The following is an 18738-nucleotide window of genomic DNA, read 5'->3' as shown; positions in this document are numbered from 1 at the left end:
TATATGTTTGATACAGATATCATCAGAGTGCATAGTGTTTGATACAGATATCATCAGAGTTCATATGTTTGATACAGATATCATCAGAGTTCATAGTGTTTAATACAGATATCATCAGAGTGCATAGTGTTTGATACAGATATCATCAGAGTGCATAGTGTTTGATACAGATATCATCAGTGTGCATAGTGTTTGATACAGATATCATCAGAGTTCATATGTTTGATACAGATATCATCAGAGTTCATAGTGTTTGATACAGATATCATCAGAGTGCATAGTGTTTGATACAGATATCATCAGAGTTCATATGTTTGATACAGATATCATCAGAGTGCATAGTGTTTGATACAGATATCATCAGAGTGCATAGTGTTTGATACAGATATCATCAGAGTGCATAGTGTTTGATACAGATATCATCAGAGTGCATAGTGTTTGATACAGATATCATCAGAGTTCATATGTTTGATACAGATATCATCAGAGTGCATAGTGTTTGATACAGATATCATCAGAGTGCATAGTGTTTGATACAGATATCATCAGAGTGCATAGTGTTTGATACAGATATCATCAGAGTGCATAGTGTTTGATACAGATATCATCAGAGTGCATAGTGTTTGATACAGATATCATCAGAGTTCATATGTTTGATACAGATATCATCAGAGTGCATAGTGTTTGATACAGATATCATCAGAGTTCATAGTGTTTGATACAGATATCATCAGAGTTCATAGTGTTTGATACAGATATCATCAGAGTGCATAGTGTTTGATACAGATATCATCAGAGTTCATAGTGTTTGATACAGATATCATCAGAGTTCATATGTTTGATACAGATATCATCAGAGTGCATAGTGTTTGATACAGATATCATCAGATTTCATATGTTTGATACAGATATCATCAGAGTTCATAGTGTTTGATACAGATATCATCAGAGTTCATAGTGTTTGATACAGATATCATCAGAGTGCATAGTGTTTGATACAGATATCATCAGAGTGCATAGTGTTTGATACAGATATCATCAGAGTGCATAGTGTTTGATACAGATATCATCAGAGTGCATAGTGTTTGATACAGATATCATCAGAGTTCATAGTGCTTGATACAAATATCATCAGGGTCCATAGTGTTTGATACAAATATCATCAGAGTTCATATGTTTGATACAAATATCATCAGATTTTATATGTTTGATACAGATATCATCAGGGTTCATGGTGTTTGATACAAATATCATCAGGGTTCATATGTTTGATACAGATATCATCAGATTTCATAGTGTTTGATACAAATATCATCAGGGTCCATAGTGTTTGATACAAATATCATCAGAGTTCATATGTTTGATACAAATATCATCAGATTTTATATGTTTGATACAGATATCATCAGGGTTCATGGTGTTTGATACAAATATCATCAGGGTTCATATGTTTGATACAGATATCATCAGATTTCATAGTGTTTGATACAGATATCATCAGAGTTCATTAGTGTTTGATACAGATATCATCAGAGTTCATAGTGTTTGATACAGATATCATCAGAGTTCATAGTGTTTGATACAGATATCATCAGGGTACATAGTATTTCATACAGATATCATCAGAGTTATAGTGTTTTATGCAAATATCATCAGAGTCCATTGACTGTAAACAGACTTGTTTCTGTCTCTCTCCTCCAGAGAAGTATAACTTCCTGGGTATCAGTATCGTGGGGCAGAGTAACGACCGGGGGGACGGGGGGATCTACATCGGCTCCATCATGAAGGGAGGAGCTGTGGCTGCAGATGGCAGGATAGAACCTGGGGACATGCTCCTACAGGTACACCCACTATTAATGGACCTAACGTTTATTCTATATGTAATATTCTAAGGTTATTCTATATGTTGCATTCTGCATGAGATATTTTGCCCATATTTGTATGGTTTGTTGAGGGAATGAGCCAGTGCTTGCAAATGGAAAAACTTGCTTTGTGATTTCCATAGCATTCCCAATAATGTTTGGATACAGTGTGTTTGACACAATGAGGGAAAGGGGAAACAGGTCCTGTGTTTCTGCCTAGCTTTGTTGTGACCTATTGACAACCATCTGTAATGGTCCTCATCACTTCCCTCCCCATAACCCTCTTTTCTATGAGTTGTTTTTCTGTCTTTCCTTTTCCTCCCTGTGTTTAGTTCTCTTTGACGTGTGTATGGCTGGACTCAGACTAACCTCTCTGGCCACGCCTCCTCTTGTACACAATATACATGGTGGCTGATCTCTAGTTATTGTGGATTCAGCATTTATTAACCTAATTTATTGGGGAGCCAGTGTGTTTTTCCACCCATACATACATGCAGTATAAAGCTGCTTAGGATTTACTAGCTTTTATATGCGTCTGAAAGCCCACGTGTGTGTGTGTGTGTGTGTGTGTGTGTGTGTGTGTGTGTGTGTGTGTGTGACACAATAGTGCCCTGGATAATTAACTTGTAGACTGCAGAGTCCTAAAGCACATGTTTATTTTGTGTTTCTTTATTCACTTGTTCCTTTTGTCCAACCACTTGTTCCTTTTGTCCAACCACTTGTTCCTTTTGTCCAACCACTTGTTCCTTTTGTCCAACCACTTGTTCCTTTTGTCCAACCACTTGTTCCTTTTGTCCAACCACTTGTTCTTTATGTCCAACCACTTGTTCTTTATGTCCAACCACTTGTTCCTTATGTCCAACCACTTGTTCCTTATGTCCAACCACTTGTTCCTTTTGTCCAACCACTTGTACCTTTTGTCCAACCACTTGTTCCTTTTGTCCAACCACTTGATCCTTTTGTCCAACCACTTGTTCCTTTTGTCCAACCACTTGTTCCTTTTGTCCAACCACTTGTTCCTTTTGTCCAACCACTTGTTCCTTTTGTCCAACCACTTGTTCCTTTTGTCCAACCACTTGTTCTTTATGTCCAACCACTTGTTCTTTATGTCCAACCACTTGTTCCTTATGTCCAACCACTTGTTCCTTATGTCCAACCACTTTTTCCTTTTGTCCAACCACTTGTTCCTTATGTCCAACCACTTGTTCCTTTTGTCCAACCACTTGTTCCTTTTGTTCAACCACTTGTTCCTTTTGTCCAACCACTTGTTCCTTTTGTCCAACCACTTGTTCCTTTTGTCCAACCACTTGTTCCTTTTGTCCAACCACTTGTTCCTTTTGTCCAACCACTTGTTCTTTATGTCCAACCACTTGTTCTTTATGTCCAACCACTTGTTCCTTATGTCCAACCACTTGATCCTTTTGTCCAACCACTTGATCCTTTTGTCCAACCACTTGTTCCTTTTGTCCAACCACTTGTTCCTTTTGTCCAACCACTTGTACCTTTTGTCCAACCACTTGTTCTTTATGTCCAACCACTTGTTCCTTTTGTCCAACCACTTGATCCTTTTGTCCAACCACTTGTTCCTTTTGTCCAACCACTTGTTCCTTTTGTCCAACCACTTGTTCCTTTTGTCCAACCACTTGTTCCTTTTGTCCAACCACTTGTTCTTTATGTCCAACCACTTGTTCCTTTTGTCCAACCACTTGATCCTTTTGTCCAACCACTTGTTCCTTTTGTCCAACCACTTGTTCCTTATGTCCAACCACTTGATCCTTTTGTCCAACCACTTGTTCCTTTTGTCCAACCACTTGTTCCTTTTGTCTAACCACTTGTTCCTTATGTCCAACCACTTGTTCCTTATGTCCAACCACTTGATCCTTTTGTCTAACCACTTGTTCCTTTTGTCCAACCACTTGATCCTTTTGTCCAACCACTTGTTCATTTTAAAGACCTGATCTGTGAACATGGACATTAACTGCGTGCTTGTGTTCCCCAGGTGAACGATGTGAACTTTGAGAACATGAGCAACGATGACGCTGTGAGGATCCTGAGAGAGATTGTCTCCAAAACAGGGTAAGAGCAGTACTGTGTTACAATGCAGGATTGTTAACGATAACCCAGAAAACATTTCAAGCGATGTTCAAATGTTGCGTGTGAACATGGTCACAGGTCAGGACAGACAGTCAAAGAACATGGCTGTTGGGTATTTACAGGATTTAAAGCTGAGCGATGGTAAGACTGGAGTATATTAGTCTTTTATTAGAGGTATCAGTTGATGCTGACCTCTGATTGGATAACAGTGGGTTTGTATTTTAAACAGCTCCTGCATGATTGACTATTGATTGACTATTTTATTGTAGTAATATTTCTCTCCATAAATCTTGTAGTTCAACCAATCATTTCCTTTCCTCTCTATTGTTTCCTCTTGTTCCTTTAACTGTGCAGGAGCTGTAGAAGTGAGTAGAATATGTATGTATTGTAACTGACGGTCTCCCCATGTGTTCTCCAGTCCTATTAGTCTTACTGTGGCCAAGTGTTGGGACCCGTCTCCGCGAAGCTACTTCACCATCCCCCGGGGTAAGACACTCACCGATGTTCCACCAACAACAGGTTATTACCACTTACAAACAGGGTTCTCAAACTCTGCTGGAAACTCACTTTAGAACCTTTTTAAATACTTTTTGAAACGTTTTGAAAATCTCAGTGTTTGTGCTTATAAATTCATGTGGAGTAGAAGTTTCACCACAAATACTGGCTAACTCACAGTATATGATGGAGGTTATGTGTTCTAACTGGCTGTGTGTGTGTGTGTGTTATGTTATGTTTGTGCAGCTGAACCAGTGAGGCCCATCGACCCTGCTGCCTGGATCTCCCACACAACTGCCCTGACCGGACCCTACCCACACTACGGTATGACCACACTATGACCATAGTCACACACACAAACTATTGCAATCACTAGACATAGCTGCACTCTCACAGTACTAGAAAGGCCACATACAGAACATGTCTGTGAATGTGCTGTGTCTCAACCTCCTCTCCCCTTCAGAATTTGACGACTTGCCGCTATCTGCGAGTAAGACGGACATATCAACCATCGTCAAGGTGATGCAGCTGCCTGACTCTGGTCTGGAGATCCGGGACAGGATGTGGTTGAAGATCACCATTGGCAACGCTGTCATCGGTGAGAGGGACACTGATAACTACTAATAATGTACCATTTAAATTGAGTAAATTAAGAACTTAAAGTTGGACTTGAAACAGCAATCACTTCCCTTACTGTTAAACTGTGATGTTTTTTGCAAAACATTTCCTTGATAGTGTCAACATAACATCTACTTGCTTGATGTGGTGTAGTTAGTATATGCTATCAGTATTATAGGGTAATATAATCCTGTATGAGTGTGTGCTGTTGTAGTGCAGACTACAGTCTTCTTATCCTGTGTGTGCTGCTATGTCACGTGGCGGACTGGCTCTACTCGACGTTGTGAGGTTGTGATTCAGACTACAGTCTAAAACAGTGTGTTGCTGTGTGTGTCGCTGTGCCAGGTGCTGACGTGGTGGACTGGCTCTACTCGACGTTGTGAGGTTGTGATTCAGACTACAGTCTAAAACAGTGTGTTGCTGTGTGTGTCGCTGTGCCAGGTGCTGACGTGGTGGACTGGCTCTACTCGACGTTGTGAGGTTGTGATTCAGACTACAGTCTAAAACAGTGTGTTGCTGTGTGTGTCGCTGTGCCAGGTGCTGACGTGTTGGACTGGCTCTACTCGACGTTGTGAGGTTGTGATTCAGACTACAGTCTAAAACAGTGTGTTGCTGTGTGTGTCGCTGTGCCAGGTGCTGACGTGGTGGACTGGCTCTACTCGACGTTGTGAGGTTGTGATTCAGACTACAGTCTAAAACAGTGTGTTGCTGTGTGTGTCGCTGTGCCAGGTGCTGACGTGGTGGACTGGCTCTACTCGACGTTGTGAGGTTGTGATTCAGACTACAGTCTAAAACAGTGTGTTGCTGTGTGTGTCGCTGTGCCAGGTGCTGACGTGGTGGACTGGCTCTACTCGACGTTGTGAGGTTGTGATTCAGACTACAGTCTAAAACAGTGTGTTGCTGTGTGTGTCGCTGTGCCAGGTGCTGACGTGGTGGACTGGCTCTACTCGACGTTGTGAGGTTGTGATTCAGACTACAGTCTAAAACAGTGTGTTGCTGTGTGTGTCGCTGTGCCAGGTGCTGACGTGGTGGACTGGCTCTACTCGACGTTGTGATTCAGACTACAGTCTAAAACAGTGTGTTGCTGTGTGTGTCGCTGTGCCAGGTGCTGACGTGGCGGACTGGCTCTAATCGACGTTGTGAGGTTGTGATTCAGACTACAGTCTAAAACAGTGTGTTGCTGTGTGTGTCGCTGTGCCAGGTGCTGACGTGGTGGACTGGCTCTACTCGACGTTGTGAGGTTGTGATTCAGACTACAGTCTAAAACAGTGTGTTGCTGTGTGTGTCGCTGTGCCAGGTGCTGACGTGGCGGACTGGCTCTAATCGACGTTGTGAGGTTGTGATTCAGACTACAGTCTAAAACAGTGTGTTGCTGTGTGTGTCGCTGTGCCAGGTGCTGACGTGGTGGACTGGCTCTACTCGACGTTGTGAGGTTGTGATTCAGACTACAGTCTAAAACAGTGTGTTGCTGTGTGTGTCGCTGTGCCAGGTGCTGACGTGGTGGACTGGCTCTACTCGACGTTGTGAGGTTGTGATTCAGACTACAGTCTAAAACAGTGTGTTGCTGTGTGTGTCGCTGTGCCAGGTGCTGACGTGGCGGACTGGCTCTAATCGACGTTGTGAGGTTGTGATTCAGACTACAGTCTAAAACAGTGTGTTGCTGTGTGTGTCGCTGTGCCAGGTGCTGACGTGGTGGACTGGCTCTACTCGAGGGTGGAGGGCTTCAAGGACAGGAGAGATGCCAGGAAGTATGCCAGCAGTCTGCTGAAACATGGTTATCTGAGACACACCGTCAACAAGATCACCTTCTCAGAGCAGTGCTACTACACCTTCGGAGACCTCTGCCAAAGTACTGACACTGAGCCACTTTGACAGTCATATATTATCTACTGGATTGTATCGTTAGAAGTGTATTTTTACTTGTGTTAAGTGTACTGTAGAGTCCAATGTGTTAATTGTACTGTAGAGTCCAATGTGTTAAGTGTACTGTAGAGTCCAATGTGTTAAGTGTACTGTAGAGTCCAATGTGTTAAGTGTACTGTAGAGTCCAATGTGTTAATTGTACTGTAGAGTCCAATGTGTTAAGTGTACTGTAGAGTCCAATGTGTTAAGTGTACTGTAGAGTCCAATGTGTTAAGTGTACTGTAGAGTCCAGTGGCAGAGTGTTTTTTACCTGTCATGGAGGGGCTACCTCACTAACTCTCTCTCTCTGTCTGTATGTCTGTCTGTCTCTCTCTCTCTCTCTCTCTCTCTCTCTCTCTCTCTCTCTCTCTTTATTATCTTTTGCTCTCTCTTTCAGACATGGCGTCTCTCAACCTGAACGAGGGTTCCAGTGGTGGGGGCTCTGAGCAGGACACCCTGGCCCCCCTCCCCCCCCCTGCCACCAACCCGTGGCCCCTGGGGGGTCAGCCATTCCCCTACCCCCCCTTCCCCTCCGCACCTGCAGGCTTCCCTCCGGGCTACTCAGACCCCTGCCACAGTTTCCACAGTGGGAGTGCTGGCAGCCACAACAGTGAGGGTGAGTCTGTAGGTCAGGGCTGCTAACTCTAACTTCCTCATCAATATGAATGGGTCAGAGTGGATGACTCATTTGACCATATACTGTATGTCACCACGTTACTTTTCATGACAGCTAATGTCAACTGTTAACAAAATATTGTATTTAAATTCCATAAGGAATTTACATGATTTCTGATTGTGGAAAGTTCTTTACTCTCATTTGTCTCACTACTCATATCGTATTTCAATAGAATAGCCTACTTCTCTTATTGTTGGGACAATTCTTTTTGATAAACAGGAAGAAATACATACATGTATACAACACATTTTCCAAAAAGTAGTAGCATTAGTCACGTAAACACAGAAATAAACAAATGGCACATTGGATTCCTAATTTTAAAAATAAGTGGTGCTTTTCTTACTGAGGAGACAAACTGACACAACTTACTCATCATTCACTTTTGTTTTTATATCTGAAGCAACAAGTTAAATAGTCAAAAAAAAAAAGCTTTTGCACTGCTACATTTCTTTTGAAGTTTTTAACAATCCAATAAGTTTGCAGCCATGAGTAGTTCCAGGTTAGCCTGCTTGGCCTGCTTGGAAATTAAGTTGACATAAGATGTCACACGCACAGAGATACATATTTATTTAATAGAGGGTGTTCTAAAATGGTCTTATATTGTCAAGGTCGATCATGAGTCAACATGGTTCATGCAGAGGACAGCTCTTCAGTACTGGGTGTGTACACTAAGGACTGTATCCGCTTTTGGCTGATTATTGCTTGCACAAAATGATCAAATGAGGTCCCACCCTCCCAACAATTCTTGAACTATATTTTGTTTGATTTCAACATGATTTCAACACATTACATTGCTCTTTTTCTGCTGCACGGTTTGTAATCGTTCCGACATGGTACTGCACTGAGGGAGAGAGGCATCAGGGTGGGGTGGTCATAACTAGCCTGCATGGAGATTTTTGGTCTTTTGTTTCACATTTGTCATCGTATTGCTCTTCTGTCTGATTTCCAGCTTCTGTTCAAATCACTATGAAGTCAATCATCCAGACGTTGTCATCACATGTTTTTAGTCATCTCCCATTATTTCAAAGGGATTCCCATTGCATTCAGACCTCATTGTCCTGGACTGTTCTGATACGGTAATGAGCCAGTTCCTTAGGGCTGAAGAGTCATTAGGATGAGTCATCAGTAGGACAGTTGTAGGACCCTCAGTACATACCCTCAGTATGTTTACATCTCATCTTCATCTTTTACATAAGTTGTTTTATTCCCTTTCATATTTTGCTGCATGTCTTGATTGACATTTGCAGTGTTTTTTTCATTTGGCACTTCCAGGCGAGCATTTGTGGATGTTCATCATGAGAATGTGAATGTGTGTGTGTGTGTGCGTGCATGCGTGCGTGCGTGTGTGAGAGAGAGAGAGAGAGAGTAATAGGACATTTGTTGGCGAGTATCTGAGGACATTTCATTGCTCTAACTCATCATTCAGTGAGTTTGCTGTAAAGTAAGTTAGGCTGCAGTTGGACCAGAACAGGATAGGGGATAGACTAGAATGAAATAGAGGGAGCCGCTCTGGGTTAGATGGGGCTGGGCTAGACTGGGTTAGATGGGGCTGGGCTAGACTGGATTTGAAAAGGGTAGGCTGGGTTGGGAGGTGACAGCAGTAGACAGGCTGGGTTGGGAGGTGACAGCAGTAGACAGGCTGGGTTGGAAGATGACAGCAGTAGACAGGCTGGGTTGGGAGGTGACAGCAGTAGACAGGCTGGGTTGGGAGGTGACAGCAGTAGACAGGCTGGGTTGGGAGATGACAGCAGTAGACAGGCTGGGTTGGGAGATGACAGCAGTAGACAGGTTAGGCTGGGTTGGGAGGTGACAGCAGTAGACAGGCTGGGTTGGGAGGTGACAGCAGTAGACAGGCTGGGCTGGGAGGTGACAGCAGTAGACAGGCTGGGTTGGGAGATGACAGCAGTAGACAGGCTCGGTTGGGAGGTGACAGCAGTAGACAGGTTAGGCTGGGCTGGGAGGTGACAGCAGTAGACAGGCTTGGTTGGGATGTGACAGCAGTAGACAGGCTGGGCTGGGAGGTGACAGCAGTAGACAGGCTGGGCTGGGAGGTGACAGCAGTAGACAGGCTGGGTTAGGAGGTGACAGCAGTAGACAGGCTGGGTTGGGAGGTGACAGCAGTAGACAGGTTAGGCTGGGTTGGGAGGTGACAGCAGTAGACAGGCTGGGTTGGGAGGTGACAGCAGTAGACAGGCTGGGTTGGGTGGTGACAGCAGTAGACAGGTTAGGCTGGGCTGGGAGGTGACTGCAGTAGACAGGTTAGGCTGGGTTGGGAGGTGACAGCAGTAGACAGGTTAGGCTGGGTTGGGAGATGACAGCAGTAGACAGGCTGGGTTGGGAGATGACAGCAGTAGACAGGCTGGGTTGGGAGGTGACAGCAGTAGACAGGTTAGGCTGGGCTGGGAGGTGACTGCAGTAGACAGGTTAGGCTGGGCTGGGAGGTGACAGCAGTAGACAGGTTAGGCTGGGCTGGGAGGTGACAGCAGTAGACAGGTTAGGCTGGGTTGGGAGATGACAGCAGTAGACAGGCTGGGTTGGGAGATGACAGCAGTAGACAGGCTGGGTTGGGAGGTGACAGCAGTAGACAGGTTAGGCTGTGCTGGGAGGTGACTGCAGTAGACAGGTTAGGCTGGGCTGGGAGGTGACAGCAGTAGACAGGTTAGGCTGGGCTGGGAGATGACAGCAGTAGACAGGCTGGGTTGGGAGATGACAGCAGTAGACAGGCTGGGTTGGGAGGTGACAGCAGTAGACAGGCTGGGTTGGGAGGTGACAGCAGTAGACAGGCTGGGTTGGGAGGTGACAGCAGTAGACAGGTTAGGCTGGGCTGGGAGGTGACTGCAGTAGACAGGTTAGGCTGGGCTGGGAGGTGACAGCAGTAGACAGGTTAGGCTGGGCTGGGAGGTGACAGCAGTAGACAGGTTAGGCTGGGCTGGGAGGTGACAGCAGTAGACAGGTTAGGCTGGGCTGGGAGGTGACAGCAGTAGACAGGTTAGGCTGGGCTGGGAGGTGACAGCAGTAGACAGGTTAGACAGGTTAGGCTGGGAGGTGACAGCTGTAGACAGGTTATGCTGGGTTGGGAGGTGATAACAGTAGACAGGTTAGACAGGTTGGGCTGGGCTGGGAGGTGACAGCAGTAGGCAGGTTATGCTGGGTTGGGAGGTGATAACAGTAGACAGGTTAGACAGGTTGGGCTGGGCTGGGAGGTGACAGCAGTAGGCAGGTTATGCTGGGTTGGGAGGTGACAGCAGTAGACACGTTGGGTTAGGAGGTGACAGCAGTAGACAGGTTATGCTGGGTTAGGAGGTGACAGCAGTAGACACGTTGGGTTAGGAGGTGACAGCAGTAGACAGGTTATGTTGGGTTGGGAGGTGACAGCAGTAGACAGGTTGGGTTAGGAAGTGACAGCAGTAGACAGGTTGGGTTGGGAGGTGACAGCAGTAGACAGGTTATGCTGGGTTGGGAGGTGACAGCAGTAGACAGGTTATGCTGGGTTAGGAGGTGACAGCAGTAGACACATTGGGGTAGGAGGTGACAGCAGTAGACAGGTTGGGTTGGGAGGTGACAGCAGTAGACAGGTTGGGTTGGGAGGTGATAACAGTAGACAAGTTATGCTGGGTTAGGAGGTGACAGCAGTAGACAGGTTGGGTTGGGAGGTGACAGCAGTAGACAGGTTGGGTTGGGAGGTGATAACAGTAGACCAGTTATGCTGGGTTAGGAGGTGACAGCAGTAGACAGGCTGGGTTGGGAGGTGATAGCAGTAGACAGGTTATGCTGGGTTAGGAAGTGACAGCAGTAGACAGGCTGGGTTGGGAGGTGATAGCAGTAGACAGGTTATGCTGGGTTAGGAGGTGACAGCAGTAGACGGGTTATGTTGGGTTAGGAGGTGACAGCAGTAGACAGGTTGGGTTAGGAGGTGACAACAGTAGACAGGTTATGCTGGGTTAGGAGGTGACAGCAGTAGACAGGTTATGCTGGGTTAGGAGGTGACAGCAGTAGACAGGTTATGCTGGGTTGGGAGGTGACAGCAGTAGACAGGTTAGGCTGGGTTAGGAGGTGACAGCAGTAGACAGGTTATGCTGGGTTGGGAGGTGACAGCAGTAGACAGGTTATGCTGGGTTAGGAGGTGACAGCAGTAGACAGGTTATGCTGGGTTAGGAGGTGACAGCAGTAGACATGTTATGCTGGGTTAGGAGGTGACAGCAGTAGACAGGTTATGCTGGGTTGGGAGGTTATAACAGTAGACACGTTATGCGGGGGTGGGAGGTGACAGCAGTAGACAGGTTAGGCTGGGCTGGGAGGTGACAGCAGTAGACAGGTTAGGCTAGGCTGGGAGGTGACAGCAGTAGACACGTTAGGCTGGGTTAGGAGGTGACAATAGTAGACAGGTTATGCTGGGTTGGGAGGTGATAACAGTAGACAGGTTATGCTGGGTTAGGAGGTGACAGCAGTAGACAGGTTAGGCTGGGCTGGGAGGTGACAGCAGTAGACAGGTTAGGCTAGGCTGGGAGTTGACAGCAGTAGACACGTTAGGCTGGGTTAGGAGGTGACAGCAGTAGACAGGTTATGCTGGGTTAGGAGGTGACAGCAGTAGACAGGTTATGCGGGGTTGGAAGGTGATAGCAGTAGACAGGTTATGCTGGGTTAGGAGGTGACAACAGTAGACAGGTTATGCTGGGTTAGGAGGTGACAGCAGTAGACAGGTTAGACAGGTTAGGCTGTGCTGGGAGGTGACAGCAGTAGACAGGTTAGACAGGTTAGGCTGGGCTAGGAGGTGACAGCTGTAGACAGGTTAGACAGGTTAGGCTGGGCTGGGAGGTGACAGCAGTTGACAGGTTATGCTGGGTTAGGAGGTGACAGCAGTAGACAGGTTATGCTGGGTTAGGAGGTGACAGCAGTAGACAGGTTATGCTGGGTTAGGAGGTGACAGCAGTAGACAGGTTATGCTGGGTTGGGAGGTTATAACAGTAGACAGGTTATGCGGGGGTGGGAGGTGACAGCAGTAGACAGGTTAGGCTGGGCTGGGAGGTGACAGCAGTAGACAGGTTAGGCTAGGCTGGGAGGTGACAGCAGTAGACACGTTAGGCTGGGTTAGAAGGTGACAGCAGTAGACAGGTTATGCTGGGTTGGGAGGTGACAGCAGTAGACAGGTTATGCTGGGTTAGGAGGTGACAGTAGTAGACAGGTTATGCTGGGGTGGGAGGTGACAGCAGTAGACAGGTTAGGCTGGGCTGGGAGGTGACAGCAGTAGACAGGTTAGGCTAGGCTGAGAGGTGACAGCAGTAGACCCGTTAGGCTGGGTTAGGAGTTGACAACAGTAGACAGGTTATGCTGGGTTAGGAGGTGACAGCAGTAGACAGGTTAGGCTGGGCTGGGAGGTGACAGCAGTAGACAGGTTAGACAGGTTAGGCTGGGCTAGGAGGTGACAGCTGTAGACAGGTTAGACAGGTTAGGCTGGGCTGGGAGGTGACAGCAGTTGACAGGTTATGCTGGGTTAGGAGGTGACAGCAGTAGACAGGTTAGCCTGGGCTGGGAGGTGACAGCAGTAGACAGGTTAGGCTAGGCTGGGAGGTGACAGCAGTAGACAGGTTAGGCTGGGCTGGGAGGTGACAGCAGTAGACAGGTTCGGCTGGGCTGGGAGGTGACAACAGTAGACTGGGTTAGACAGGGTTGGGAGGTGACAGCAGTAGACATTTTAGACAGGTTAGGCTAGGCTGGGAGGTGACAGCAGTAGACAGGTTAGACAGGTTAGGCTGGGCTGGGAGGTGACAGCAGTAGACAGGTATGCTGGGTTGGGAGGTGACAGCAGTAGACAGGTATGCTGGGTTGGGAGGTGACAGCAGTAGACAGGTTAGAGAGGTTAGGCTAGGTTGGGAGGTGACAGCAGTAGACAGGTTAGAGAGGTTAGGCTGGGTTGGGAGGTGACAGCAGTAGACAGGTTAGAGAGGTTAGGCTGGGTTGGGAGGTGTGTGTAACGCTGTTGTTCCCTCTGTTTCTGCTGGGCAACGGTAGACTGATGGACCAGGTAGTCCCTGGACTCTGGGGATCCGGTAAGCTAACAGCTAGCCCACTCGCTACCCCTCTACTTCTCTGCTACCTGTACCTCTCTACCTCTCTCTCTCTCTCTCTCTCTCTCTCTCTCTCTCTCTACCGCTCTATCTTTCTCTCTCTACCTCTCTCTCTCTACCTCTCTCTCTCTCTCTCTCTCTCTCTCTCTCAATCCATTGCAACTCTTTATCTTGCCTCCTCTCTTGCTCTTTGCCCTCTCCTCTCTCTACATCTCTTTTTATTTCTGTCTCTCTTTAGATATATATACAGTGGGGCAAAAATGTATTTAGTCAGCCACCAATTGTGCAAGTTCTCCCACTTAAAAAGATGAGAGAGGCCTGTAATTTTCATCATAGGTACACTTCAACTATGACAGACAAAATGAGAAGAAAAAAAATCCAGAAAATCATATTGTAGGATTTTTAAGGAATTTATTTGCAAATTATGGTGGAAAATAAGTATTTGGTCACCTACAAACAAGCAAGATTTCTGGCTCTCACAGACCTCTAACTTCTTCTTTAAGAGGCTCCTCTGTCCTCCACTCAACTTGTTATCAGTATAAAAGACACCTGTCCACAACCTCAAACTGTCACACTCCAAACTCCACTATGGCCAAGACCAAAGAGCTGTCAAAGGACACCAGAAACAAACTTGTAGACCTGCACCAGGCTGGGAAGACTGAATCTGCAATAGGTAAGCAGCTTGGTTTGAAGAAATCAACTGTGGGAGCAATTATTAGGAAATGGAAGACATACAAGACCACTGATAATCTCCCTCGATCTGGGGCTCCACTCAAGATCTCATCCCGTGGGGTCAAAATGATCACAAGAACGGTGAGCAAAAATCCCATAACCACACGGGGGGACCTAGTGAATGACCTGCAGAGAGCTGGGACTCAAATCCTGCAGTGCCAGATGTCCTCCTGCTTAAGCCAGTACATGTCCAGGCCCGTCTGAAGTTTGCTAGAGAGCATTTGGATGATCCAGAAGAAGATTGGGAGAATGTCATATGGTCAGATGAAACCAAAATATAACTTTTTGGTAAAAACTCAACTCGTCATGTTTGGAGGACAAAGAATGCTGAGTTGCATCCAAAGAACACCATACCTACTGTGAAGCATGGGGGTGGAAACATCATGCTTTGGGGCTGTTTTTCTGCAAAGGGACCAGGACGACTGATCCGTGTAAAGGAAAGAATGAATGGGGCCATGTATCCTGAGATTTTGAATGAAAACCTCCTTCCATCAGCAAGGGCATTGAAGATGAAACGTGGGGCCTCCATGGTGGCGCAGTGGTTAAGGGCGCTGTACTGCAGCGCCAGCTGTGCCATCAGAGACTCTGGGTTTGCGCCCAGGCTCTGTCGTAACCGGCCGCGACCGGGAGGTCAATGGGGCGACGCACAATTAGCCTAGCGTCGTCCGGGTTAGGGAGGGCTTCGTCGGTAGGGATGTCCTTGTCTCATCGCGCACCAGCGTCTCCTGCGGCGGCCCGGGCGCAGTGCGCGCTAACCAAGGTTGCCAGGTGCACGGTGTTTCCTCCGACACATTGGTGCGGCTGGCTTCCGGGTTGGATGCGCGCTGTGTTAAGAAGCAGTGCGGCTTGGTTGGGTTGTGTATCGGAGGACGCATGACTTTCAACCTTCGTCTCTCCCGAGCCCGTACGGGAGTTGTAGCGATGAGACAAGATAGTAGGGGAGAAAAAGGGGTAAAAATAAGCATTTCAAGGTCCTGGAGTGGCCTAGCCAGTCTCCAGATCTCAACCCCATAGAAAATCTTTGGAGGGAGTTGAAAGTCCGTGTTGCCCAGCAACAGCCCCAAAAAATCACTGCTCTAGAGGAGATCTGCATGGAGGAATGGGCCAAAATACCAGCAACAGTGTGTGAAAACCTTGTGAAGACTTACAGAAAATGTTTGACCTCTGTCATTACCAACAAAGGGCCAAAAGTATTGAGATAAACTTTTGTTATTGATCAAATACTTACTTTCCACCATAATTTGCAAATAAATTCATTAAAAATCCTACAATGTGATTTTCTGGATTTTTTTTCTCATTTTGTCTGTCATAGTTGAAGTGTACCTATGATGAAAATTACAGGCCTCTCTCATCATTTTAAGTGGGAGAACTTGCACAATTGGTGGCTGACTAAATCCTTTTTTGCCCCACTGTATATATATACACCTTGTTCTCCTCATACCATAGCGTTTAAGGTTATTGTTTCCCGTGCTTCTCCCATGCCTCTCCCTCTGAGTGTTTGAGTGTATGCGTGTGTGAAGGTGTGTGTCCGTACTGTTTCTGCTCCTGCACCTGTGTCTGTTTGACTCTCCTCTCCTGACTGTCTGTTCTCCCTCTCTGCACCTGTGGGCATGTGTTGGTTGGTACTGTGCTGCTGTAGTCTCTGTCAGAGATGTGCATGATTCAGGAGGATCAGTTCAGGCCAAGCCTTGCACTATCATTCTCACTGCTAGGGGGCAATCATTCACCACTTTACCCAGTACTGTTGGGCTCATTGCTTATCGAAAGGTGGGGGAAATGTTTGATCATGATGATAATGTTGTACACCTGTATCAGTACGATCGTTTTCATCTTTCTCTGTACAATTAAACACTGGAATACTGAATGGATGTCTTTCTCCGAGAACAGATGATAAAAGCACCATTTGTGGGGCTATTGCCAATGCAGTGCTCCAATGTTAAAATGTGATGATGCAGGTGTAGCGTTACATTTGTATCAATAAAATCCAGAGAGGAGTCCATAGTCAGCATTGATAGGTGATAGAGTGGCATCTCAACCTACTGGGCAAAAACTGATTGAATCGACGTTGTTTTCACATAATTTCAACAACAAAAAGTTCAATGTGATGACGTCGAATCAACATGGAAAACTGATTGGATTTGGGAATGTCATTCTTTCACCCAACTTTTAACCTAAATCCAATTATATGAATTGTTTTGTTGATTTGACTTTGAATTCAGGTTAGTTGACAACTAACCAAATGTAAATCAAAACTAGATGTTGGACTGACGTCTGTGCCCAGTGGGAAGTCGGTCTGAGATTTGCGGGAGAAAAAGCCAGGGAATTATCATGTGTTTGTCTTTGACTGTTAACAACTAGGTCTGTATAGTGGATGGGAATTATAATGAATGTTCAACCACCATGATTATCACAGCAATGGCAGCCAATTCAGCCATCTGTTCAAAATCAGCAATAAGTAGCTGCTGAGGTGGAGCTGCTGATGTGTGTCTGGTGTTGTTAAACCAGGTGAGAGACTGCCCAGCTGATGTGTGTGTGTTTCTGTCCTCTCCTAGGAAGCAGAAGCAGTGGATCCAACCCCAGTGTGGGTATTGGGACAGGGAAGGGCCCTAGCCGACGCTCCTCCCCACAAGAGAAGGGTCACAGATCCACATGCAGTGAATCCGAGCCACCGGGCATCCTAGGGGCGAGGCGCCCTGGTGATAGGTCCGCCAGCCAGTTGAGTCATCACAGCAGCCATGCCCACTCCAGCAACAGCCACGCCCGCTCGGGTTTCAGCCATGCCCAGTCTCACAGGAGCCACTGTCAGTCACTGAACAGCCACGCCCACAGCCACGCCTCCTTCACCTACAAACACGCCCCTTTCACCCAGCCTGGGCTTGGCTCATGTGGCCACAGTGAGCGAAGCCACGCCTCCTCCTACGGCCCCCCTGGCCTGCCCCCCCCATACTGCCTGGCCCGGTTGGCCCCTAAGACCTCCGTCAGCAGCAGCACCCCTCCCGGGGCCCCCCCAGTACGGGAGCTAGGAGCCGTCCCCCCTGAGCTCACGGCCAGCCGCCAGTCCTTTCAGCACGCTATGGGAAATCCCTGTGAGTTCTTTGTTGACATCATGTGACAGACAGGACAGTGCCTTTTAAAAACTTGCTGAGCACAAACAACTCCCCCGTCCAACTGCCTGACGCCTGACGCCTGTCCGTCCCGCCTCTCCTTTTCTTCTTTACCTCTCTGCTACTGACTATCCCTGAGTTAAGAATGTAGACGCTGGTCCCCTCCCTCCATCTGATGTCGGAGCAGGGGAAGACAGCAGACTAGAGCACCACAGAACAGATGAGAGTCCTGCTATCACACAAACACACAGAGCCTCAGTGTCTGAACTGGACCCCTGCCAGCTCCTTTGTATTGACGTGACATGTAGAGTTTGTGAAATCGATGTGAGTGTTGTTCAATATGGTGATCCTTGTGAGCTGCCACACAGACAGTCCAGTTCTGAGAGCATGTACTTACTCTATGTGGAGTATGACTACCTGCTGTTTGTAGAACCTGACATCCAGGCCAACTGACTGGGTCTGGATCTCAATCCCCCAGACCCACCCAGAGCCCTTGCCAATGGTCTAAAGGGAGAATCCATACACTGGAGAAGTTTAGTGATATTTATGTGATCATGATGTTGCATTGACGGTCAGTGTCATACCTCTCTCTATGACACATTTACAATCACACATGGTTTCCCTCTCTGTGACTCAGTGGCCAGGACTGTCCTAGCTGTGCTTTGTCCAATGTCTCATTAATAATGCAGTCAATTGGCCCGTGACCTCCACAACAGACATGTGTTTGAGGTCTACTACCTGAAACAGAACTAAGCTGATCATCACCAGTTAAAGACAACAGGGTCGCTGAAAGTGGATGGATGTCCCCCTCCAGTCATCAGTGTTGACAGAATCAGAGATAACCAAAGCTTCACACAGTGAGGTGTGTAGTTCTGTACAGTGTAGGTATTGTTCTGTGATATCACCAGATGATTTCTGATGAAAAATTATTCTTTTGAAACAAATGAATACAGCTGTGTTTGAGTCTACCGACAACACACAAACGGTGTGGTGCATAAGACCTTTCTATCACGGCACTGTCCTAATTATTTGAGCACTTTTTAATTGTCTCGCTCTCTCTCTGGCCCTTTAGTATGAAACACTGTTTGCAATCAAAGCTTCGTCCGTCGTTTTGTTTCTTTACAAAAAGAGGAATAAATTGTACATAGAAATGTATTATATATAAGAATAAAAAAATATATATGTACAAA

General features: G+C 46.7%; 1 protein-coding gene across 15 annotated transcripts in view; it reads left to right on the top strand.

Annotated features, from left to right (window-relative positions):
• LOC110532465 (segment polarity protein dishevelled homolog DVL-1) overlaps positions 1 to 18738 on the top strand; it is a 47311-nt gene extending 28573 nt beyond the window's left edge. For 2 of the 15 annotated variants that reach the window (XM_090184927.1, XM_090184923.1), the window contains 9 exons: positions 1702 to 1841; positions 3862 to 3938; positions 4375 to 4442; positions 4698 to 4775; positions 4915 to 5049; positions 6751 to 6918; positions 7369 to 7587; positions 13657 to 13694; positions 16997 to 18738. In XM_090184927.1, the coding sequence (XP_090041053.1) occupies positions 1702 to 1841; positions 3862 to 3938; positions 4375 to 4442; positions 4698 to 4775; positions 4915 to 5049; positions 6751 to 6918; positions 7369 to 7587; positions 13657 to 13661 (890 nt within the window). In that variant the 3' untranslated portion in view covers positions 13662 to 13694; positions 16997 to 18738. Of the gene's footprint in view, positions 1 to 1701; positions 1842 to 3861; positions 3939 to 4374; positions 4476 to 4697; positions 4776 to 4914; positions 5050 to 5414; positions 5551 to 6750; positions 6919 to 7368; positions 7588 to 8255; positions 8307 to 13656; positions 13695 to 16996 lie in introns of those variants that run through there. The other 13 variants (XM_090184926.1, XM_090184922.1, XM_090184925.1 and 10 more) reach the window with 8 other exon arrangements.

Source organism: Oncorhynchus mykiss, chromosome 9, assembly GCF_057628025.1.
Source record: "Oncorhynchus mykiss isolate SJ-2025 chromosome 9, ASM5762802v1, whole genome shotgun sequence".
Classification (NCBI taxonomy): domain Eukaryota; kingdom Metazoa; phylum Chordata; class Actinopteri; order Salmoniformes; family Salmonidae; genus Oncorhynchus; species Oncorhynchus mykiss.
The sequence above is the reverse complement of the archived record's forward strand: the minus strand, read 5'-3'. Positions and strand labels throughout refer to the sequence as shown.